The 20,476-nt window shown below is 41.0% G+C and overlaps 2 protein-coding genes across 2 annotated transcripts; both read left to right on the forward strand.

Annotated features, from left to right (window-relative positions):
- Window positions 1-932: 932 nt before the first annotated feature.
- On the forward strand, window positions 933-9,792 carry LOC133106962 (sulfotransferase 2B1-like). Its single transcript, XM_061216072.1, has 6 exons — window positions 933-1,105; window positions 7,083-7,291; window positions 7,579-7,705; window positions 7,826-7,912; window positions 8,849-9,043; window positions 9,380-9,792. Exons 1-6 carry the CDS (start codon window positions 958-960, stop codon window positions 9,493-9,495), a joined length of 882 nt encoding a protein of 293 aa, XP_061072056.1. The 5' UTR covers window positions 933-957; the 3' UTR covers window positions 9,496-9,792.
- Window positions 9,793-11,714: 1,922 nt separating this feature from the next.
- On the forward strand, window positions 11,715-17,884 carry LOC133109648 (sulfotransferase 2B1-like). The gene is made up of 6 exons (XM_061219100.1): window positions 11,715-11,847; window positions 14,953-15,161; window positions 15,612-15,738; window positions 15,861-15,955; window positions 17,245-17,425; window positions 17,769-17,884. The coding sequence occupies exons 1-6, from the start codon at window positions 11,715-11,717 to the stop codon at window positions 17,882-17,884; spliced, it is 861 nt and encodes a 286-aa protein (XP_061075084.1).
- Window positions 17,885-20,476: the final 2,592 nt, after the last annotated feature.

Below are 20,476 nucleotides of genomic sequence, written 5' to 3' on the forward strand. Positions count from 1 at the left end.
AGCAGGCAGGGGTCAAAAATGAGAATCCAGAAAACAAAAACAAACAGGACAGAATATCACAAGGGCAAGGGCTCGGGAGCAAGGAGGCTAGAACTGGGGTAAAGGAATATAAAGGCTCAGGACTCGAAAAGCAGGATAAGAAAAAGCAAGACTGAGAAGGAATCGTGGGAAACCAGAAAATTCCGAAACACCCAAATAGTGAATCACAAAGACAGGGAAGTGTCTCGGGCTCAGAACAACATAAAGACACAGACATCACAGGGGAAGACGAGTGCAAAGACGAATGAATGTAAACAGAAAACCAGACATGAATATGAAAAATAATAAATTTACCACAACACAACAGATCTGCTGTCTCTACCATGCATTCTTTCAAAAACCTTCGGAGACAGGCTTGCTAGCCTTTGCTCATTTGAATGAATGAATTTGCTGAGTCTGTAAATTAGCCGTCAACCTCTGAGCAGTAGCCGCCCGTTCTTGCGTTGACTGCTTTCTAGGGTAGTTAGCATGCTTCGTGGCAAAGTGACGGCTGATATTGTATTCTTTGAAAACCGCAACAGGTTTTTGGCATATCAGACATACAGCCGTTGATCGGACTTTTGTTGTCCTTATTAAACACTCGGCACTCACTGTCCATTTTTGTTTTCTTTGGTCCGCTCATTTTTACAGAAGGGCTCAAAGGGCAAAGCGAAAAAGTGAAGTAGAGAGTAATACAAAGTTCGGCGGGCCGGATTAAAAAGCCATATATGGCCCGCGGGCCGTAGTTTGCCCATGCCTGGGCCAGCCTAATCGGTACGCACAATCATCAAATTGCCTCTCCTCCCATGTTCCTGCATCACGATTCTTTCTGTCGGCTACACCTCTAAAACAAAAAGCAAGTCTCAGCTGTAAGCAGATTCAGGACGACCACACATCCAGGAAAAATTGGGCAGTGGGCATTCCGGAGCAAAGCTTACTATGGCGACTACTGACCATCGCAAAAAGTACCTTTGTCATCATGGATTACTGTTACCAAAAGTGGCACTGTCTGAAGAGAGTATCCAGTTCAGTATGGCGTTTGAAGTTCAAGATGATGATATCTTTGCAGTCACTTATCCTAAGTCTGGTAGGTTAAATACACGATTTATTGCGTTGACTGTAGACGTCGGCAAAGTCTTAAGCACATGTTGAAAAAAATTGTTAAGCGAAAATTATTTCAAAAATAATGAAGTTTGTACATTTCGAAACATTTAGTATAAAGAACAGTGAATATGCCTAGTTAAAAACAACCCTTCACCTTTAAAAAGGCCTCAATTATCTTAGGTAGCCTACACTGTCCTGTAGTTTTATAAAAAAAAATCAGCAGGTAGGTTGTACCAAACGTATTGGAGAACTTGCCACAATTATTCTGCCGTTCGACTTCTGGAATCTTGCGTCAACCTGTGAAATTATGATTCTAGATGGTTTTGCTAGAATTCAGTAGCCTACAAGGATTGAATCGGGAAGAAAGACGCGTCGTAAACGAAATAGTTAGGTAAGGACTTAGGACTCATTGCGATCGTAATGGCTATCTATCAAAGCAGCAATCATCAGTTCACAAGTTATATGGTTATCTTAGAAGTGCTTAGGCTATCTTATATCCATTAAATATTCCATTAAAATCGTGGGCAATAGAGACGTAGCCTACTATGATCTGCGCCTTCTTTGCGCAAGTTGTAACCAAAAGCACATAGATGAGTTTGTCTGCTAAACTGAAAAAACACGTCTCAGCTATAAGCAGATTCAGGAAGGCCACACATCCAGGGGAAAAATCCTGAGCAAAGCTTACTATGGCGACTACTTAGTATTACTGTTACTAAATGTGCATATTCTGAAGATAGTATCAACTTCAGTATGGCGTTTGAAGTTCAAGATGAGGATATCTTCGCAGTGGCTTGTCTGGTAGGTTAAATACACGCTTTATTGCGCTGACTGTAGGCATAAGCTTAAAACATTGTTTTTGTCCACCCACTAAGTGGCTGTGTATGCACCCATTGCATTATGCAGACTTCCCAAAATATTTCCCCTCCTTAAAATCTGGCAAAAACAAACCTGTCATTAATTCATTTAGAAACATTCCTTAAATTCTTACAAATAACACAATTTATAAGTTTGTTCATGAATATGAGAAAAGTGTAAAATTAACTGTTTACATGTTATTATTTGATGTATGCATAGATTACATCAGTTAGAAGGATAGAATGATACTTTGGGAGTTGGTGACATAATTTGGAGAAAATGGTGTTTAAATGGTTAAATGCTTAAATGGTTTAAATGGTTTTACAAATAAGTCTTTCAATCCAATCTACTGTCATCAGGCTCCTAGTTTATTATATTTATACATACTGGTAAACATTACTGTAATTTCACCTGTGAAGGTCAAATGCATGGAACACATCTTTCCAGCTCAGCCCCAAATAATTTTGGCTCAGCCCCAAATGTATTCAAACCTTGGTGACGCCCCTGGATTACTGTATGGAATGTACCACTGTAAAAACATGTGGGACAAGTCATTGAAATGCTGCAGTATAGGTATTATTGGCAAACATGAATATAACGTACAGTGAAAAAAAGGTACAGTAATGCTGGTTGTTGTCTACCTGGTCTACTTTATTTGGCCACATGTTCTTGTCAACATCACACCATATGTCCTCTCTGGGTATACACTGGGGAAAGAATACCTTATATATCCCAGGCAACCATCTGCTGGTTTGCTTAGGCGTTATGGAAGGAGAACCCGTGGTATGTGGTGGATATTGGCACAGCTAGCGGGGTGGTTAGGCACGACGCGAAGCCGTTACACCCCCTAGCTCAGCCAATATCCACAATTTCCCACAGGTTCGAGTTCCATAACGCTTCCATAACGATACAACGGTTACCACATATATCTTTCAAAATTCCACTAAAGAAAGACTAGACAAAATTTAAATTAATGTACTTTTAATGGAACTATGTAAATATATTATTCCGCTGAACAGTAGTTTATCGGTTGCTAAGCAATGGTATTGTGAACGTTTGCTAGCAATAATGTATCCCCACTCCACTATCGAAGCAACGATACTAACGTTAGTAGGAATAATGTATCCCCATTGCACTAACCTTAGCTAAGCAACGCTATTCCAATAATGTATCCCGACTGCATTAACGTTAGCTAGCTTGCTAGTTTACGTTACACCAGACGACACTGACACACACAAATCATTTGTTTTGTTGTAGACGTTTATCGGCCAGATAACGTGCAGGTATTGAAATAACTGTGTCCTTATGATTCATAATTTGCTTTGCCGGGGTTTGGTGGTCTTGCTGGTATTTCGAACCGAGGATGTTGCCTAAAATGTTTTCGTTCCTGCTCCTTTCCATATCAAAGGACACTTTAAACTCAATCATTTTACTTTACAAAGTAAAATATCAATTTACTTGATATTGGCACGGCTGGAAAGCAAACTGACAAATTGATACAATGGATCCGTTGTATATGACATCCGGCATCCGCCCTCTATGTTGAATGGCACTGAACATTCATACTCATCTCCCTCTCCCCCTCCATCATCCAGAAATTTGTCTTCCTCTTTCACCCACTTTTGTATTTTGTCCTGGGTCCATCTTGAAGAAAATCATTCCAAAGATGAAATTTGAATTCCCTCAATAGCTGGGTAGGTGTGTAACTGAATCAGGTGTGATTGCTCTATTCAATAACCAATTCACAAGCAGAAGCACAATCTGCAGCAAGTTCTATCAGCACTTTAACTATCATGAAAACTTTTTAATGGTTTTGAATGCATTTCCATATCGTATTTCTAGCTTAGGTTTTGACCTTGAGTGTATCAGTTTTGAAATCCTGTGTGCAAACATTTGCAAATTGAGCTAGAGAATATCACTTTTTTGGTGGTTGATCCTGACAGAAATTCTGAGATTTTTTAATTTGTAATTTGTGCTGACTTCTGAAAATGTAAACTCCTCAGTTGTCCGCTAGAACATGTGTCAGGAATGAAAAGCATGTATCCATGTGATTACTTGTAGCCTAGTGCTTAAAGTTCTCAGGCACGGTGCCGGATTTCCGACGTTTGGCAGTTTTTTTTCCACAAAATAATATTCTCGCAATATGAATGCACTTCATAAAAAATCAGTCTCAATTCTACCATAACATTGGCTAAAGGTGTCGCCCAAAATATGCAGCAGTATTCCTCAATATGCTTTATTTTTGCCATATGTTTGCATATCCAGTAGTACTCTAATTCCAAAATGCCAACACAAAATGGAAACACAAAATACACAAAATGAAACATAACATGAAACAGCAATTCTAAAACCATAGTAGGAAAAAGCACACACATACTGTATATACGTATAGAATACTTATTGATAAATGCTAGTAAACCACATTTTGGCCAAGTTCCCGTCTTTGTCATATCTTATCTTATCTCTCTTGCCATCCACCTGTAAGAGGGGGAGCAGCCGGGGTAGAAACCCAGGAGCGACTCGACAGGAAACTAAAAGCTTGTTGAATAACGAAAACAAAGGGACAAAATAAAAACTCCCCAATGAAACGGGGGAGGAAAAAAGAGAGTATAACCTCTCGGCAGCGGCAACAACCCGCTAAAACTGGGCGAACTCGTAAGAACAAGGAAGAAAGGGAGTCGTGGTGGCACAACAAGCTAAGATCTAGTGGACTTGCGGTTGCAGTTGACTGCCGTTGCACACTGGGGACCGGGGTTTGATTCCCGGTCGTGCCAAAAGCCAAACCAAAAAAAAAGAATGAGGAAGAGAAAATAATCTCTCGGCAGCGCCAACTGAAAGCAATCCAAAATAACTGGGCAAACGCGGAAGAAAGGAGGGAGAGAGAGGTAAGTATGAAATGGAGAAAAACAAGGACCTGCCTAGTGTTGTGATGCTTGGCCCCTTGTATATACTCCAGGTTTTGAAATTGAAATTGTACTTCCCTCTAGGGTCTTTCTGTGCACTTAGCCCTGGTTATGGGTATGCACTTTGTTGTACGTCGCTCTGGATAAGAGCGTCTGCCAAATGCCAATAATGTAATGTAATGTAGGTTCTTCATGGTCCGTCCAGACCCTGAATGGGTGCTCAGAGCCCTCCAGCCAATGACACCAGGAGTTCTCAGTCGCCCACGTCGTAATTTATCTCGGCCGGGGAGAGGCCGCAAGAGAAATATGCGCACGGGTGCTCCTTTCCCTCCTCCGGAGAACGCTGTGGCAATATGGCCCCAGCTCCTAACTCCGAGGCGTCACCCTCAACCGTGAAAGGTAATGGGTTCTGAGACAAACATCTCTTTAAGCATCCGGAAAGCAGTCTCCGATCTAGGCGTCCATTTAAAACGGTCTTGCCTGATCATCTCATCATGTGGACCATGGTCATATACCATTCACTTCCATGAGGAAAATAATTAGCAAGAGAGAGAGGGTGAAATATAAATAAACAAAAGGGTCTTCGCCCGTCACCCTCCTGGGTTCGGGGTCAAAACAACAAACTAGAATAATAGTGACAAAACCAGACTGCAGTTTCGCTTTGTAGTGTCCGCCCTGTCGTTCGTCAGCTATGTGGCTTTCAGACTCGGCTCTCTCTCACAACGGCTTTCTCGTCCGTAGTTCCACGGTCTCAGACGCCTACTGTGAGAAAGGGCACACATTTAGGCACAAGCGTGGAACAGCTGTAGGGACAGATACCACTGGGTAATTCTGGCGTTGGTCCAGAATTCTATCAAATTGAGATGGTAGATCTGACGTGCCCCGCCCCTATCAGAATGAATAACCTCATAGTCTACACTCCCGAATCGCTGTGTAACCTCAAAAGGTCCTTGACACTTGCCGAATAATTTGTAAGCGGACGATGGGAGTAATACCAGAACTTTGTCTCCCGGTTTGAATATTCGTAATTGCGCTCCCCTGTTGTATTGTCGTCTCTGACGTCCTTGAGCCTTGTGAGGCGACATGGCTCAGGCAGTAAGAGCAGTCGTCTGGCAGTCAGAGGGTTGCCGGTTCGATCCCCTGCCCGGGCTGTGTCGAAGTGTCCCTGTGCAAGACACCCGACCCCCAAATGCTCCTGACGAGCTGGTCGGTGCCTTGCATGGCAGCCAATTGCCGTTGGTGTGTGAGTGTGAGTGTGTGTATGAATGGGTCAATGAGAAGCATCAATTGTACAGTGCTTTGGATAAAGGCGCTATATAAATGCCAACCATTTACCATTTGAGCCTGCAGCTGTACTCACAGGTCCAATACATACTGAAATTCATTTTTAGTTTGGCTTGGACCAGTTTCCGTTAACAGATCCACAATGCCCTTTTGGCCATACAGTAACTCAAAGGGGGAAAACCCAGTGGAAGCTTGGGGAATCTCTTGTAGCTGCATCAAATAACAGGGGGTCAAGTCATTTATCCCAATATCAGATATTAGTGGAAACAAACTTGCAAATCATTGTCTTCATTCTTATTGAACCGCTGTTTGATGGTGGTATACGGTGGTACTAATAGACTTGATGTCCAAAGATTAGTAAACCTCCTTCAGTGTCCGTGACATGAATGAGGTGCCTTGATCGGTGAGAATCTCAGGATTTTTCGGGAGAAAAAATAAAACCACGCCTCTGCAATAGTCTTGGCAGATATATTGTGGAAGGGGACCGCCTCCGGATACCGGGTCACATAGTCTACTATGACAAATACAAAGTAATATCCTTTTGTGCTGCACTCTAATGGTCCGAGGAGGTCCATACCAATTCCTTGCCAGCGGAAATGTTTTTAACTCAGGTTTTTGAAAACACTATTTTAACTATTTAATGTACAAAAAGTGTTGTAGATAAGAAGAGTTTTGCAGGTGGTTGTCTTTGAGTGAGAAAATAATTCATGTATTTTGAATTATTTAATGCATTTTGTGTGAAATCAATGAAAAAGGATCCACAGTTCAGTACACATAGACTGCTGTTGTGCTAACCGTGTGAAGAGTTTTGAAAAAGGAAACATGATATCACAAAATGCTTGTTGGCAATTGTAAAAAAAAAACTGTATTGAGAGCTCCATGGCAATGAGCCATAATCACAACTGTCTCTCTGCTCAGGCACAACATGGATGCAAGAGATTCTGCCCCTGATTCTAAATGGCGGGGACCTGACACCAGTACAGACCATCCCAAACTGGGATCGAGTTCCCTGGCTGGGGGGGCCCCGCGCTCCCCTGGTTCTGGGCGACCGGCCCCCTCCTCGAGTTATGGTCTCCCACTGGCCCTACCACCTCATGCCCCCCTCTTTCTACACCTCCAAGGCCAAGGTAGCTATTACTATTTAGTTTGTGTCATTCTGTTGGGTGGAAGGAAGTTTGGTTGATCTAATCCGCCTCAGCATGCCTGGATGTTGATTTGAAGTGTGATAGCCTTGCTGGAAAATGAAGGGCCCTGTGTCATAGAAGCCCTCAATACTCAATAATTGTGCAATAATGGTGTGACCTGCGGTTGGCGATGGGCTAATGTGAGACATTTTTATGGGCCCCAAAATCCCAGGGGGGGATTGTTGCTACATGTAACGCCCCTCATCCCATTTTTCTGTTACACTCTTTAGGTGATCTACGTCACCCGGAACCCCAAAGACACTGCCGTTTCATCCTTTCATTTCCACGGGATGGCCAGCTACCTTGATGATCCTGGAACCTTTGACCAGTTCCTGGACAAATTTCTCTCCAGACAGGGTGAGGGAGGGGACCCGTGGTGGGCAGAGAATAAGTGTTGGCAGGTGGATGCATAGATTTGTGGTGAAGCTTGCTATTCTTCTGGTTAACATAGTAAAGTTCCTGTTTGTGTTTGTGCAGTCATTTATGGCAAGTGGACAGATCATGTGAAAAGCTGGAGAAACACAGATATTGAAGGCAGAATCCTCTATATGACCTATGATGCAGGTGAGCTACACCCTCTTGGCAACATCAGCTGTCTTTTTTGTGCATTGTTGCCATATTGGAGAATTTGGGTGTGTCCCATACTTCGAGATAGAAGGAAAGGAGGAGACATTTTTCAGAGCATTAGTGATTTTTATGAATTTTTTTATTTCAAAAAGGAGCCTTGGGACAAACTTAGCAACTTTTGAGCAGACTTACCAATCAACTTCCTTGGGAAAGTCACCAACACTGCTCAGTGGGTCTGCAGTCTTCCCTGCACCTGCTATCACTCTACAGCTCAGATCAGCGGCAGGTTAGTGAGTGCAGAGAGAAGCTGCAGTCTACGTTCCGCCAGTGAGATAAACATTTTCCAAAAAACATTGTAACTGAAGAATATTTCGTATGTGATTATTAATATTAGTACATGTAAACTAGAATATGACGTCATTTAGTGAGAGCAGCCACTATGAAAAGTAACTTATACCTTGACCATTTTGATTGGACCGTGGGGCCAGTGCGTGTGCTTTCTGTTCTGGCCGGATGGTGGTGGAATGACCTTCCTTTGGATGTCAGAACAGCAGAGTCTCTGACCACTTTCAAACGCAGACTGAAGACTCATCGCGCTCGGACTCGGAACTGTACCGTCCTCCAGGGACCGTCCTCTTCGCACTTGTTCCTCTGTTTGAACTGCACTTCGTTGTACGTCAGTCTGGATAAGAGCGTCTGCTAAATGCCTTGTAATGTAATGTAATGTACCTAAGAGCAAACAGAGTTTGGTCATTCATATTCATTTCTTTTCTTTTTGCAGGTTAATTCTTTATATTGCTGTTTTTGGATAAGCATTGTTCTGTTCTACATTGTTATTAAAAAAATATATACATATATATATATATATATATATATATATATATATATTAATCAACTTAGGAGCTATGCCTGCTAGACCAGGACTGACCACAGCTGTTTTCCTCCAGGACCTGAGGGCAGCCGTGCTTAGGATGGCTCAGTTCCTGGGCCGAGAGCTGAGTCCTGACATCCTGGAGAAGGTGGTTGATCACTGCCAGTTTAACAACATGAAGACCAACATCATGTCCAACTACTCCCTGGTGCCGAAGGACATCATGGACACCGGCAAGTCTCTGTTCTTGCGGAAAGGTACAGACAAGCAATAATGGACAGAGGGCCAATAGAGGGACCAGGTATAGTCATGATGTATAAGCTGTGCATGTAAGGCTTGTTCAGCTGTAGATGGTATGAGAGACAGGGTTGGTACGCAAATTGTGAAAGGCATCGGATGTATGGAAGACAGACATGGGAACTGAGGGAGAGCTTAGTATTAGTTTTATTAAAGGGAGGTGGGCACAGACCATCAGCTCACACAGACCCATATGAATGACAAACGCAGTCATAATTACAAACTGAATAAAATAACATGCTACTTGTCTTTCCCCATATACCAGTGCTAGTGTTTCTCTTTTGTTGGTCTTGCAGGAACCACAGGAGACTGGAGAAACCATTTCAATGCTGAACAGGAAGCCAGGTTCTCTGCCATTATAAAAAAAGAGATGGAAGGAACCAGTTTTAAATTTCCTTGGGATGACGAGTGACAGAGTAAAATAAAACTTTAGGAACTAATAGAGCTCCTCATCTCACACAGCTGAGATTTCAGAAACAAAGAAGTTAGAAAACATTAGTGAAACACCAGTGCTCACAAATGAAGTATATGGCAATCATTCATCTTATGTTTGGTAATGTTTAGTTCTCTACGTTTCTTAGTTCAAATGTTGATTCATATATTTTCACTCCCACAATCAAAGGTACATGTAGAAATCACTATAATTATATCCACAGTTGCATTTTGCAAATTACTCATTCAGTTCTATTGAACTCTCATTTTAAGCCCTCTGGCCTGGCTGCTGCTGAGGTCTGTCAGACACTTGTCATGGCACCACAGTTAAAACTGTCCTGAGCTGCGGCTGATTTTCTTAGCTTTTTAATTCCTTACAAACTTGTAAAGTGTTTTATATTTCTCTCACTGTACCAGAAATAAAGCCTGCAGTTCAATAGTGAATGATCTTCATTCTGGTGTGACTTCCTCATTCATCATAAAACTTGGGACCCTGAGAAATGTTCTAAGGTTCTTGAAGAAAGTGTGAATTAGTGGAATATACAATCCACAAACTCAGCGGTCACTGCGATTTAAAATATGTGGAAGAATGGAAGGAAAAATTCAAGTCCAATAGTCACTTAACCCCTTAAGAATTACCCCTTTTCTTAACACCAACTTGAAAATGACAAATGGTTACTATTCATGAACCCTTTTGACAACAGGTATAATCCTGATCTCTTTTGAAAGTAACCCTTGTTTCCAAGAGTCAGAGTTACTCTAAATATTAATAAAACAAAGTTACAGAAGCTCAAACACAGTGGAAGTGAAAGCTCTTTTTTCTCACTGAAAGAATTTTCTGTTTTTGAGTGGATGCAGATGATTGTGGTTGTGGCTAGTGTGCTAGTTGATTACAATATCACCAAATAATTAGCATTATACGTTGTTTTTTCTAGGCAGCTTTCCAAAAAGGGCATGTGGAGACTTCAAAAGGACATGTGGAAACTAAATGATATTATGTGTCCTTGCTTATTAAATTATACAGCACGTTTTATCCTGGAAACAAAAAAGGTGTCTCACTCCCACCCCTCCAGCTTTTTTTGTACTTGTGTACAAAATATGGGAAAGATCTCGACAGGCATTCAAATTCCGCATCAGTTTCCCAAAACTGCACCCAGATGTCTGCAAGTGCCCCAAATCTATCCAAATATAAAACATCTGCATATCTTTTAATTGAAACATATGAATGATCAGAAAATGTTTGTGCCATTGTTTGTGACATTGCCAGTGTTTGCTTTCAACTTTAAGTTCAATTTTCATCTTCATTTATTTACAACAAGCAGGTTTTGGCAGGGCTTCAATGTGTTTGTTTAACTCACCATTTGTTGCTTCAGGCGTGGTCAGCACCGGGTTATGGATGGTAGATGAGTTGATACACAAAACTAAACTAATCTTTTAAACTGCCTTCTAAATGATGTCAAATATAATAAAATATAATGCTTGATTTATGCTCCGGTAGCCTTTGTATAACACTTGAAAACCTTATCTTGCCGAGAGGCCTGCTTCCATGCTTTCATTCACTGTTCACATGTGTCACACTGACTGGTGGCAGCCATCTTACTTTTAACCCTTGACCCAAGGGGTGCACACCTCTAAGTGCAGTAGCCACACCTGACCAGTGGGTGGCATAACATGAGAAAACTACCATATACTATGGGCTAGGCTTCAACAACTGAAAGACAACATATCAAATGACACTAATCAAGCTCTTTTCCTTTCCACAGCCAAAGGTAAGTAACACACAAAACATAAAGGTTTCCTTCTAGGAATAATGGCTCCAACAGAAAAGCTTATTTTTCTATTAAAACTGATTGTTTAATACAAAATGTAAAGAAGATTTACCTTCATGTATGCTTTATTCACATATATTAAGAGTATGTTTTTAAAAAGCTCTCTTGAAAGGATTTCTCAACTGAACGCAATTGAAAGGAAACCACAAATACCAGCAGACACTGTGGCCCACCAGGACTGGAGTTTCACACTCCTGCTCTAGACCATTCGTGCAAAGTCCATTTTTATGGTGTCTTAATCTAATAATTTACATGACTTGCTATTTGTTGTAGCGACAGTAGTTTTTCACTAAGGTGTGTCTTGACCTAACCTGCCCCTTAGTCTGCCAAATTGAACTCTCTTTGATTCATTATTAGGCTACCATTCGGCATGGGTGAAAAATATTTACTCTTCGGTGGATTTATTGTTCCGAAAGTGACCCATTCTGCTGAGAGTCTGAAGTATGCTGCAGAATTTCAGGTTCATGACGATGACGTTTTTGCCGTCACTTACCCAAAGTCCGGTAAGTAAACTTGTTAACTACTGACAAATTAATAGCTAGAGAAATATGACCTCCAGATTGCTAGGTTTACACTCTGGACACAAGACTCATGAAGGTTAGACTAAATAGTGAGATGTGGGTCTATGCAAAATATTTTCGAGGCTAGATTTGTAAGCTTTGTGCTTTGAAAATCATACTTGATTTAGTCATTTTTGGTGAGTATGGAGTGAGGTTTTCTTGTGCCAATTCCCTGTGCTGCGTATGACCTAAATATGAATTAGCCAATGTATTGGACCATGTAGTATCCTCTGAAGCTCTGTCCAGATCCAGCCAGTGACTTCAGGAGCTGAGATCCCTCCCTAATTGTGCAGGTTACAGGCACTAACCGAAATACAAGATCTGGGATTGGGAACATTGATCCCAAAAAAAAGTACTCTGCAAGCTGCTTGTCAGGAATCAGGCAGAGAGAACCAAACGCAGACTCAGGGATAACGTGAAAAATGGCAGGGTTTTTTTTATTTTTATAAACAAGAGGCAGATCCAAAACGTAATACAGGGACAGGCAATGTTCGTAATCAAGGCAGACAGACACATGAAGGGTGATCAGGAGAGTCATCAGGCAGAGTTCAAAAACCAAGAAGACAGTCAAGCGAAGGTACAAAATCGAAATTTAAAAACACAAAGAGTCAAAACCAGGCAAAAAAAACAGAAAATCAAAAAAACAGATCAGAAACATTACATTACATTTTTGGCATTCGGCTGAAGCTCTTATCCAGAGCGACGTACAATTGATTAGACTAAGCAATTATTGGATGTAATTTTGCAACTCCAGCCAGTTTGATGGACAAACACTGCAATGGAGATATTGGGGCCATAACAGATTGTTCAATATTATACCAGGGCGGGGCCCTCTCAGGAGGAAGTGACCAGTGGGCCAGGTGTCTTAGATTGAAATAATAAAACAACATCTTTCTCAACTGGATTTTGTTGTTGTAAGGGTCATTTTCTTCGTTGATTCTTAATTGACAATGTGTGTTATCATGAAGACAATCACATGGTAAAAAATAACCTTTTATTTTGAATCCTTATTGCTATTAGACCACTTTCTGAATTAAGTGCTTACTAGGAGTCTTTATCTGTCTCTCTCCCAGCAGACAGATAGCCTTTGACCTTAATGTTTCTGCTTCTCCTGGAAGGGGGAGGCTAGCATTCCGGCCATATAGCAAGGTCAACAAGGGGTATTCAGAAGACAAAATATTGATAAATGTTAGTGGCCAGCTTCATGTCTTTTTGTTTTGGTAAAGCCCCCCCTCCTGGAAAAGTGGGTATATGAGTCTTACTATGTCTGATTCAAATCAGAAAGCCGGTGAGCTTTCTCACTTTCTGTCATTTCTTTGCAAATAAATACGAAAGTTGAACTCAAGTCTAGCTATCGTTGTTTTTACTGGGATCTGTTTCATATAAAGATGCTCACCTTTAAAATGTTTAAAAATGCGCTTTTCCCTAACATAGTTTATTAAGGTGCAGTCAGGGTCGTATACCATTCCAAATAAATGTCTTTGTTATCCTATCAAACCATTTGAAATACGTAAGGGGAACCTCCAGTGGAAGGGATTGAATGAGGTAATTGAGTTTGGGCTTCCAATTCATTTTGATCACATTGAACTTCCCAGCCATGGACAAATTAAGAGTTGGCCATCTATTAAAATCACAATCTATTTTCTGTAATAAGGGCTCAAAATGTAAAAAATAACTTTAACCAGGTCTTTCAACTGGGGTGGGAATAGGGTACCCAAGTATCTAATACCTTGCTTGGGCCATTGAAGGCTGTGGACGGGCTGTATGCTGTTAATGGGATTGCTTTTGATTTGGACCAGTTCACCCTATCACCTTAAAATTTAGAAAATGAATCAATGATCCTAAGAAGGCTAGGTACTGATCTACCAGGGTCAGAGACAAATAATAATATATCATCTGCATAGAGCATCAATTTATGCACTGCACCATCGCCTGGGAAGTTGGTCTCATGCCTTATGGCCACCGCAAGCGGTTCGATGGCTAAACAGAATAGCAAAGGAGACAGAGGCGAACCCTGTCTAGTTCCTCTCCCCAGTGTAAAATACTCAGAGATAAGCCCATTATTTTGTACTGCAGCCTCTGGTTTTTTATATAATAACTTCATCCAATTTATATAGGTGTCCCCAAACCCATGAATTCTCAACATTTTCATTAAATAACCCCATTCAACCATATCAAACGCCTTTTCGGCATCTAAAGAAATAGCAGCTACTGGCGAATGGGCTTCATGTTTTATATTATCCGAGGGGCTATGACCGCAAATAAACCCCACCTGATCCGTATGGATCAGAAATGATTTTAACATCCATCTGAATTAAAGAAATTTGGCGATAATTCTTACAGTCATGAGGGTCTTTACCCTTTTTTTTGGAACCAGACTGATCAATGCTTGCCTCAAAGTTGGTGGCTATTTACCCCTCTCTAATGCCTCTTTATACATCTCTAGCGTAGAAGGAACAAGCGCTGATGCTTTTTTTTTTCTTAAAAAACTCCATCAAACTGATGGTGAAGCCATCAGGTCCTGACGCCTTACATGCAGGCAATGCATTAATCACCTCAATAAGTACCTCCCCAGTTATAGTCAAGAAATTCTTTTTGCTCTTCTGTCAGTTTAGGTAACCCAAGTGGCTCTAAGAACGTAATAATTTCCTCCTCAGTAAGACTAGACTTTGAGCTATAAAGGTCTATATAAAAGTCTTTTAAAGTTTTATTGATGTCTACAATTGCAGTTAATACCTCACCAGTTGGGGCTTTAATAGCAGGTATGGTGGAAGATAACTCCCTCTGTTTCATGTAACTGGCAAGTAGCTTTCCTGCCTTGTTCCGCGACTCAAAATAAGTTTGTCTTGCCCTGAATAAATTAAGTTCAACCTTCTGGGATAATAATTTGTTGGATTGATATTTTAATTTGGTCAATTCACTGAGGCCAGTATATTATCACACTTCTAATTATCATATTGTCATAATACTAACAATTATTTTGAACATTTGATGAACATTAATGGGGGGTCCCAGTCAATGACTAATCGCAACTGTCTCTCTGCTCAGGCACAACATGGATGCAAGAGATTCTGCCCCTGATTCTAAATGGCGGGGACCTGAAACCAGTACAGACCATCCCAAACTGGGATCGAGTTCCCTGGCTGGAGGAGACCCGCGCTGCCCTGGTTCTGGGTGACCGGCCCCCTCCTCGGGCCATGGTCTCCCACTTTCCCTACCACCTCATGCCCCCCTCTTTCTATACCTCCAAGGCCAAGGTAGGACCTCTTTTGGTGTGTTGCTATTACTATTGTGTTCGTGTTAGTCTGTGGGGTAGAAGGAAGTTTGGTGGTCTAATCAACCTCAACATGCCTGTATGTTGATTTGAACTGGCATAGCCTTGCTGGAGATGTGAATTGATCCAAGTGGGCTGGTTGAATGCAAGGGCCCTGTCTCACAGTGGCCCTGAGAAGATTGTCCTGTAATTGTGCTGTGATGGGGTGGCTTGTGGTGGTAGGTTCACAATGTGGGGCCTTTTTATGGGCCCCAAAATCCCCTGGAGCCACCCTGGGTGTCTGCATCTCAAGGTTCAACAGTTTTTTCTGTTTTTCTTAAACAAATGTGCATTTCAAAAACATTAATAAATTGCAGGACCCCTCTCCATCCAGAAATGCAATCCCAACTAACAAAACATTCTGATAATGCTGCAATAATAATAATAATTTTAGGTGATCTACATCGTCCGGAACCCCAAAGACATTGCCGTTTCATCCTTTCATTTCCACGGGATGGCCAGCTTCCTTGATGATCCTGGAACCTTTGACCAGTTCCTGGACAAATTTCTCTCCGGACAGGGTGAGGGAGGGGACCCATGGTGGGCAGACAATAAGTGTTCACAGGTGGAGGCATAGATTTGTGGTGATGCTTGTTATTCTTCTGGTTAACATAGTAAAGTCCCTCTGTTTGTGTTTGTGCAGTACTGTTTGGCAAGTGGACAGATCATGTGAAAAGCTGGAGAAACACAGATATTGAAGGCAGAATCCTCTATATGACCTATGAAGAAATGGTGCAGGTGAGCTACATCCACTTGGCAACATCAGCTGTCTTTTTTGTGCATTGTTGCCATATTTGGGTGTGTACCAATGCACATAAAGAAATCCATACTTCCAGATGCAATAGCCTGCAAAAATGTTGGCACCCCTATTCAAAAAGCCTTTTACAATGAATATCCAAGTGAACAGAAGCAAACCTGACCTCTAAATGGTACAATGTTAAACATGACACATTTCTTCACATTTTAAAGCAATTATGTTTTTTTTTAAATAATTTTTTACACTTTGAAAATAATAAAATAAGGAATACGGCCTTGTGCAAAGGTTTGGGATCCCTGTCAGTTAGTATTTTCTAACTCCTTTTCGGGAAACTATAGCATTTAATTACCTGTAGCCATTCAATTCTCGCTTTTGGAATCTTTCCCCATTCTTCCTGGCAGAACACCTCCAGCTCAGAAATATTCTTTGGCTTCCTGGTATGTACAGCATGTTTGAGACTGAGATGACTGAGATAACTGATTCTGAATAATATTCAGGTCTGGGGACTGTGGTGGCCATTCCAAAACCTTCATCCATCTTTCCTGGAGGTAGTTATTTCCTGTGAGAAATGCAATTCCAGCCAACAACACATTCTCATAATGCTGCAATAATGATAATTTTAGGTGATATGCGTCACCCGGAACACAAAGCATTGCAAGGTATGCATGGGATCATTGTCTTGCTGGAGTACCCAACCTCTATTCAACTTCAATGTCTGGACTGACCTTTGAACATTAGCCTCTGGATATTTTCTTGATATTTGGTGGAATCCATTCTTACTTACGCACAATATTTCCGGTGCTCCCAGCTGCCACACAACCCCAAAGCATAATGTATCCACCTCTATGCTTCACAGCTGGCAAGGTATTCTTCTCTACAAATCAGATCAGCAGCAGGTTAATTAATGTAGAGAGAAGCCACAGTCTACTGTTCACCAGTGGGATAAACATGTTCATATGGAATTTAGTATGTGATTATACATAAATATGCATAAATATTTCCATTAGCATAAGACATCATTTAGTGACTTCCATCAACTTTTTGACCATGCATTAGTCACTTTCCCTGGGAATTGGCAACACTGGTACTGTTCAGTGAAAACCTCACAAAGGTGAGCCCAAACCTTCTCCATTTTAATTGTACCAAATTAGTTGTTCTGTTTAGACCAGCAGTCTTGGACTTGGATCATAATTGAAAAAAAATAATGATAATAACGAACTTAGGAACTATGACTGCTAGACCAGGACAGACCACAGCTGTTTTCCTCCAGGACCTGAGGACAGCCGTGCTTAGGATGGCTCAGTTCCTGGGGCGAGAGCTGAGTCCTGACGTCCTGGAGAAGGTGGCCAATCACTGCCAGTTTAACAACATGAAGACCAACATCATGTCCAACTACTCCCTGGTGCCACAGGACATCCTGGACAGCAGCAAGTCTCCGTTCTTGCGGAAAGGTACAGACAAGCAATAATGGACAGACAGAATAGATGGACAGAGGGCCAGGTATAGTCATGATGTATAAGCTGTGCATGTAAGGCTTGTTCAGCTGTAGATGGTATGAGAGACAGGGTTGGTATGCAAATTGTGAAAGGCATCGGATGTAGGGAAGGCAGACATGGGAACTGAGGGAGAGCTTAGTATTAGTTTTATTAAACGGAGGTGGGCACAGACCATCAACTCACACAGAGCCATATGACTGACACAAACACAGTCATAATTACAAACTGAATAAAATAACATGCCACTTGTCTTTCCCCATATACCAGTGCTAGTATTTCTCTTTTGTTGGTCTTGCAGGAACCGCAGGTGACTGGAGAAACCATTTCAATGCTGAACAGGAAGCCAGGTTCTCTGCCATTGTAAAAAAAGAGATGGAAGGAACCAGTTTTAAATTTCCTTGGGATGACGAGTGACAGAGTAAAATAAAACTTTTGAAACTAATAGAGCTCCTCATCTCACACAGCTGAGATTTCAGAAACAAAGTTAGAAAACATTAGTAAAACACTAGTGATATGCCAACACAAATTAAAGATATGCCAAGCATTATCCTTAAGTTTATTTAGCAATTAATTAAAATAAAATACACAATGTGTGCTTTTTAGTTCTCTGAGCTTTACATTTCTGCAAATGTTGATTCACATTTTCATTCACACAATCAAAGGTGCATAAATCTATGTAGAAATTAGCATAACTATATCCACAGTTGGCTATTGCAAATGACTCATTCAGTTCTGTTGAACTTTTATTTTAAGACAAAAAAGATGCCAATTTTCAGAAATATGTGATTTGTCATGAATCTGTTTTACAGTTTTTTACAATCACTTTGATACTAATTTCAGAACCATGAGGTAATTTTCCAAAACTGTAGACACAAAACTCAAAACGGATAATCATAATCTTTTTTCAACAGTGTGTCTGCTCCCACACTCTTTACCCATTACCCTCTGTACTGTGTGAAACTTTAGAATGTCGAGCGAGAATCTGCACAATGTTTTTTTAAAACATTCAATATATTCCACCCCATCTGCAAATTGGATGAGGGACACCACAAATTAGTAGCTTTGCGTGTGTCGCTCCTTAGCACAATCAATCAGTTCTTAAAGGTACAATAGGTAATTTCGGACTTCTAACAGTCACGAGAGGAATTGCAGCAACAAACTATTTGATGATGACTACAAACACAGGCATGAATCAACATGTTAGTGAGCCTTTTTCAATCATAGGAAGGGACTTACGATGGTCTTGTAACGTTTTAACACAAAAATCTTACATATTGTACTTTGAAAGAACATTCTGTCATTATCGGACATTATATTGGACTAAAGGTCAAGAGAGGAATTGCAGCGATCTCCGTAAACGTGCTGACATTGAAACACTCTTGGCTGTGGCAAATAAAACAATTTTCACCCATTGTGAAACACGGATTTAAGGACTATAAACACAGGCAGAAGGTGAGTCAACATGTCGGTGAGCCTTTTTCAATGATAGAAAGGGAATTACAATTGTCTTGTAACAATGTTTTAACACAAAAATCTTACCTATTGTAGCTTTAAGTCTTTATTCGTTGTGCTTCATGTTCATCACAGTGCGCTATTGCCCTCTACTGGGAATTACCCAGAATGCTGGTTTAAATTTGTTTAACTATTTGGTAACATTTCATGAGGGTTACACATACAGTCAGGTCCATAAATATTGGGACATCGACACAATTATCATCTTTTTGTCTCTATACACCACCACAATGGATTTGAAATGAAACAAACAAGATGTGCTTTAACTGCAGACTTTCAGCTTTAATGTGAGGGTATTTACATCCAAATCAGGTGAACGGTGTAGGAATTAGAACAGTTTGTATATGTGCCTCCCACTTTTTAAGAGACCAAAAGTAATGGGACAAATTAACAATCATAAATCAAACTTTTACTTTTTAATACTTGGTTGCAAATCCTTTGCAGTCAATTACAGCCTGAAGTCTGGAACGCATAGACATCACCAGACGCTGGGTTTCATCCCTGGTGATGCTCTGCCAGGCCTCTACTGCAACTGTCTTCAGTTCCTGCTTGTTCTTGGGGCATTTTCCCTTCAGTTTTGTCTTCAGCAAGTGAAATGCATGTTCAATCGGATTCAGGTCAGGCGATTGACTTGGCCATTGCATAACATTCCACTTCTTTGCCTTAAAAAACTATTTTGTTGCTTTCGCAGTATGCTTCGGGTCATTGTCCATCTGCACTGTGAAGCGCTGTCCAATGAGTTCTGAAGCATTTGGCTGAATATGAGCAGATAATATTGCCCGAAACACTTCAGAATTCATCCTGCTGCTTTTGTCAGCAGTCACATCATCAATAAATACAAGGGAACCAGTTCCATTGGCAGTCATACATGCCCACGCCATGACACTACCACCACCATGCTTCACTGATGAGGTGGTATGTTTTGGATCATGAGCAGTTCCTTTCCTTCTCCATACTCTTCTCTTCCCATCATTTTGGTACAAGTTAATCTTGTCTCATCTGTCCATAGGATGTTGTTCCAGAACTGCAAAGGCTTTTTTAGATCTTTTTTCTGATCTTCCTGTTTTTGAGGCTCACCAATGGTTTACATCTTGTGGTGAACCCTCTGTATTCACTCTGGTGAAGTCTTCTCTTGATTCTTGACTTTGACACACATACACCTACCTCCTGTAGAGTGTTTTTGATCTGACCAACTGTTGTGAAGGGGTTCTTCACCAGGGAAAGAATTCTTCTGTCATCCACCACAGTTGTTTTCCGTGGTCTTCCGGGTCTTTTGGTGTTGCTGAGCTCACCGATGCATTCTTTCTTTTTAAGAATGTTCCAAATCGTTGATTTGGCCACACCTAATGTTTTTGCTATCTCTCTGATGGGTTTGTTTAGATTTTTCAGCCTAATGATGGCTTGCTTCACTGATAGTGACAGCTCTTTGGATCTCATATTGAGAGTTGACAGCAACAGATTCCAAATGCAAATAGCACACTTGAAATGAACTCT

Source organism: Conger conger, chromosome 1, assembly GCF_963514075.1.
Source record: "Conger conger chromosome 1, fConCon1.1, whole genome shotgun sequence".
In the NCBI taxonomy this organism is placed as follows: Eukaryota; Metazoa; Chordata; class Actinopteri; order Anguilliformes; family Congridae; genus Conger; species Conger conger.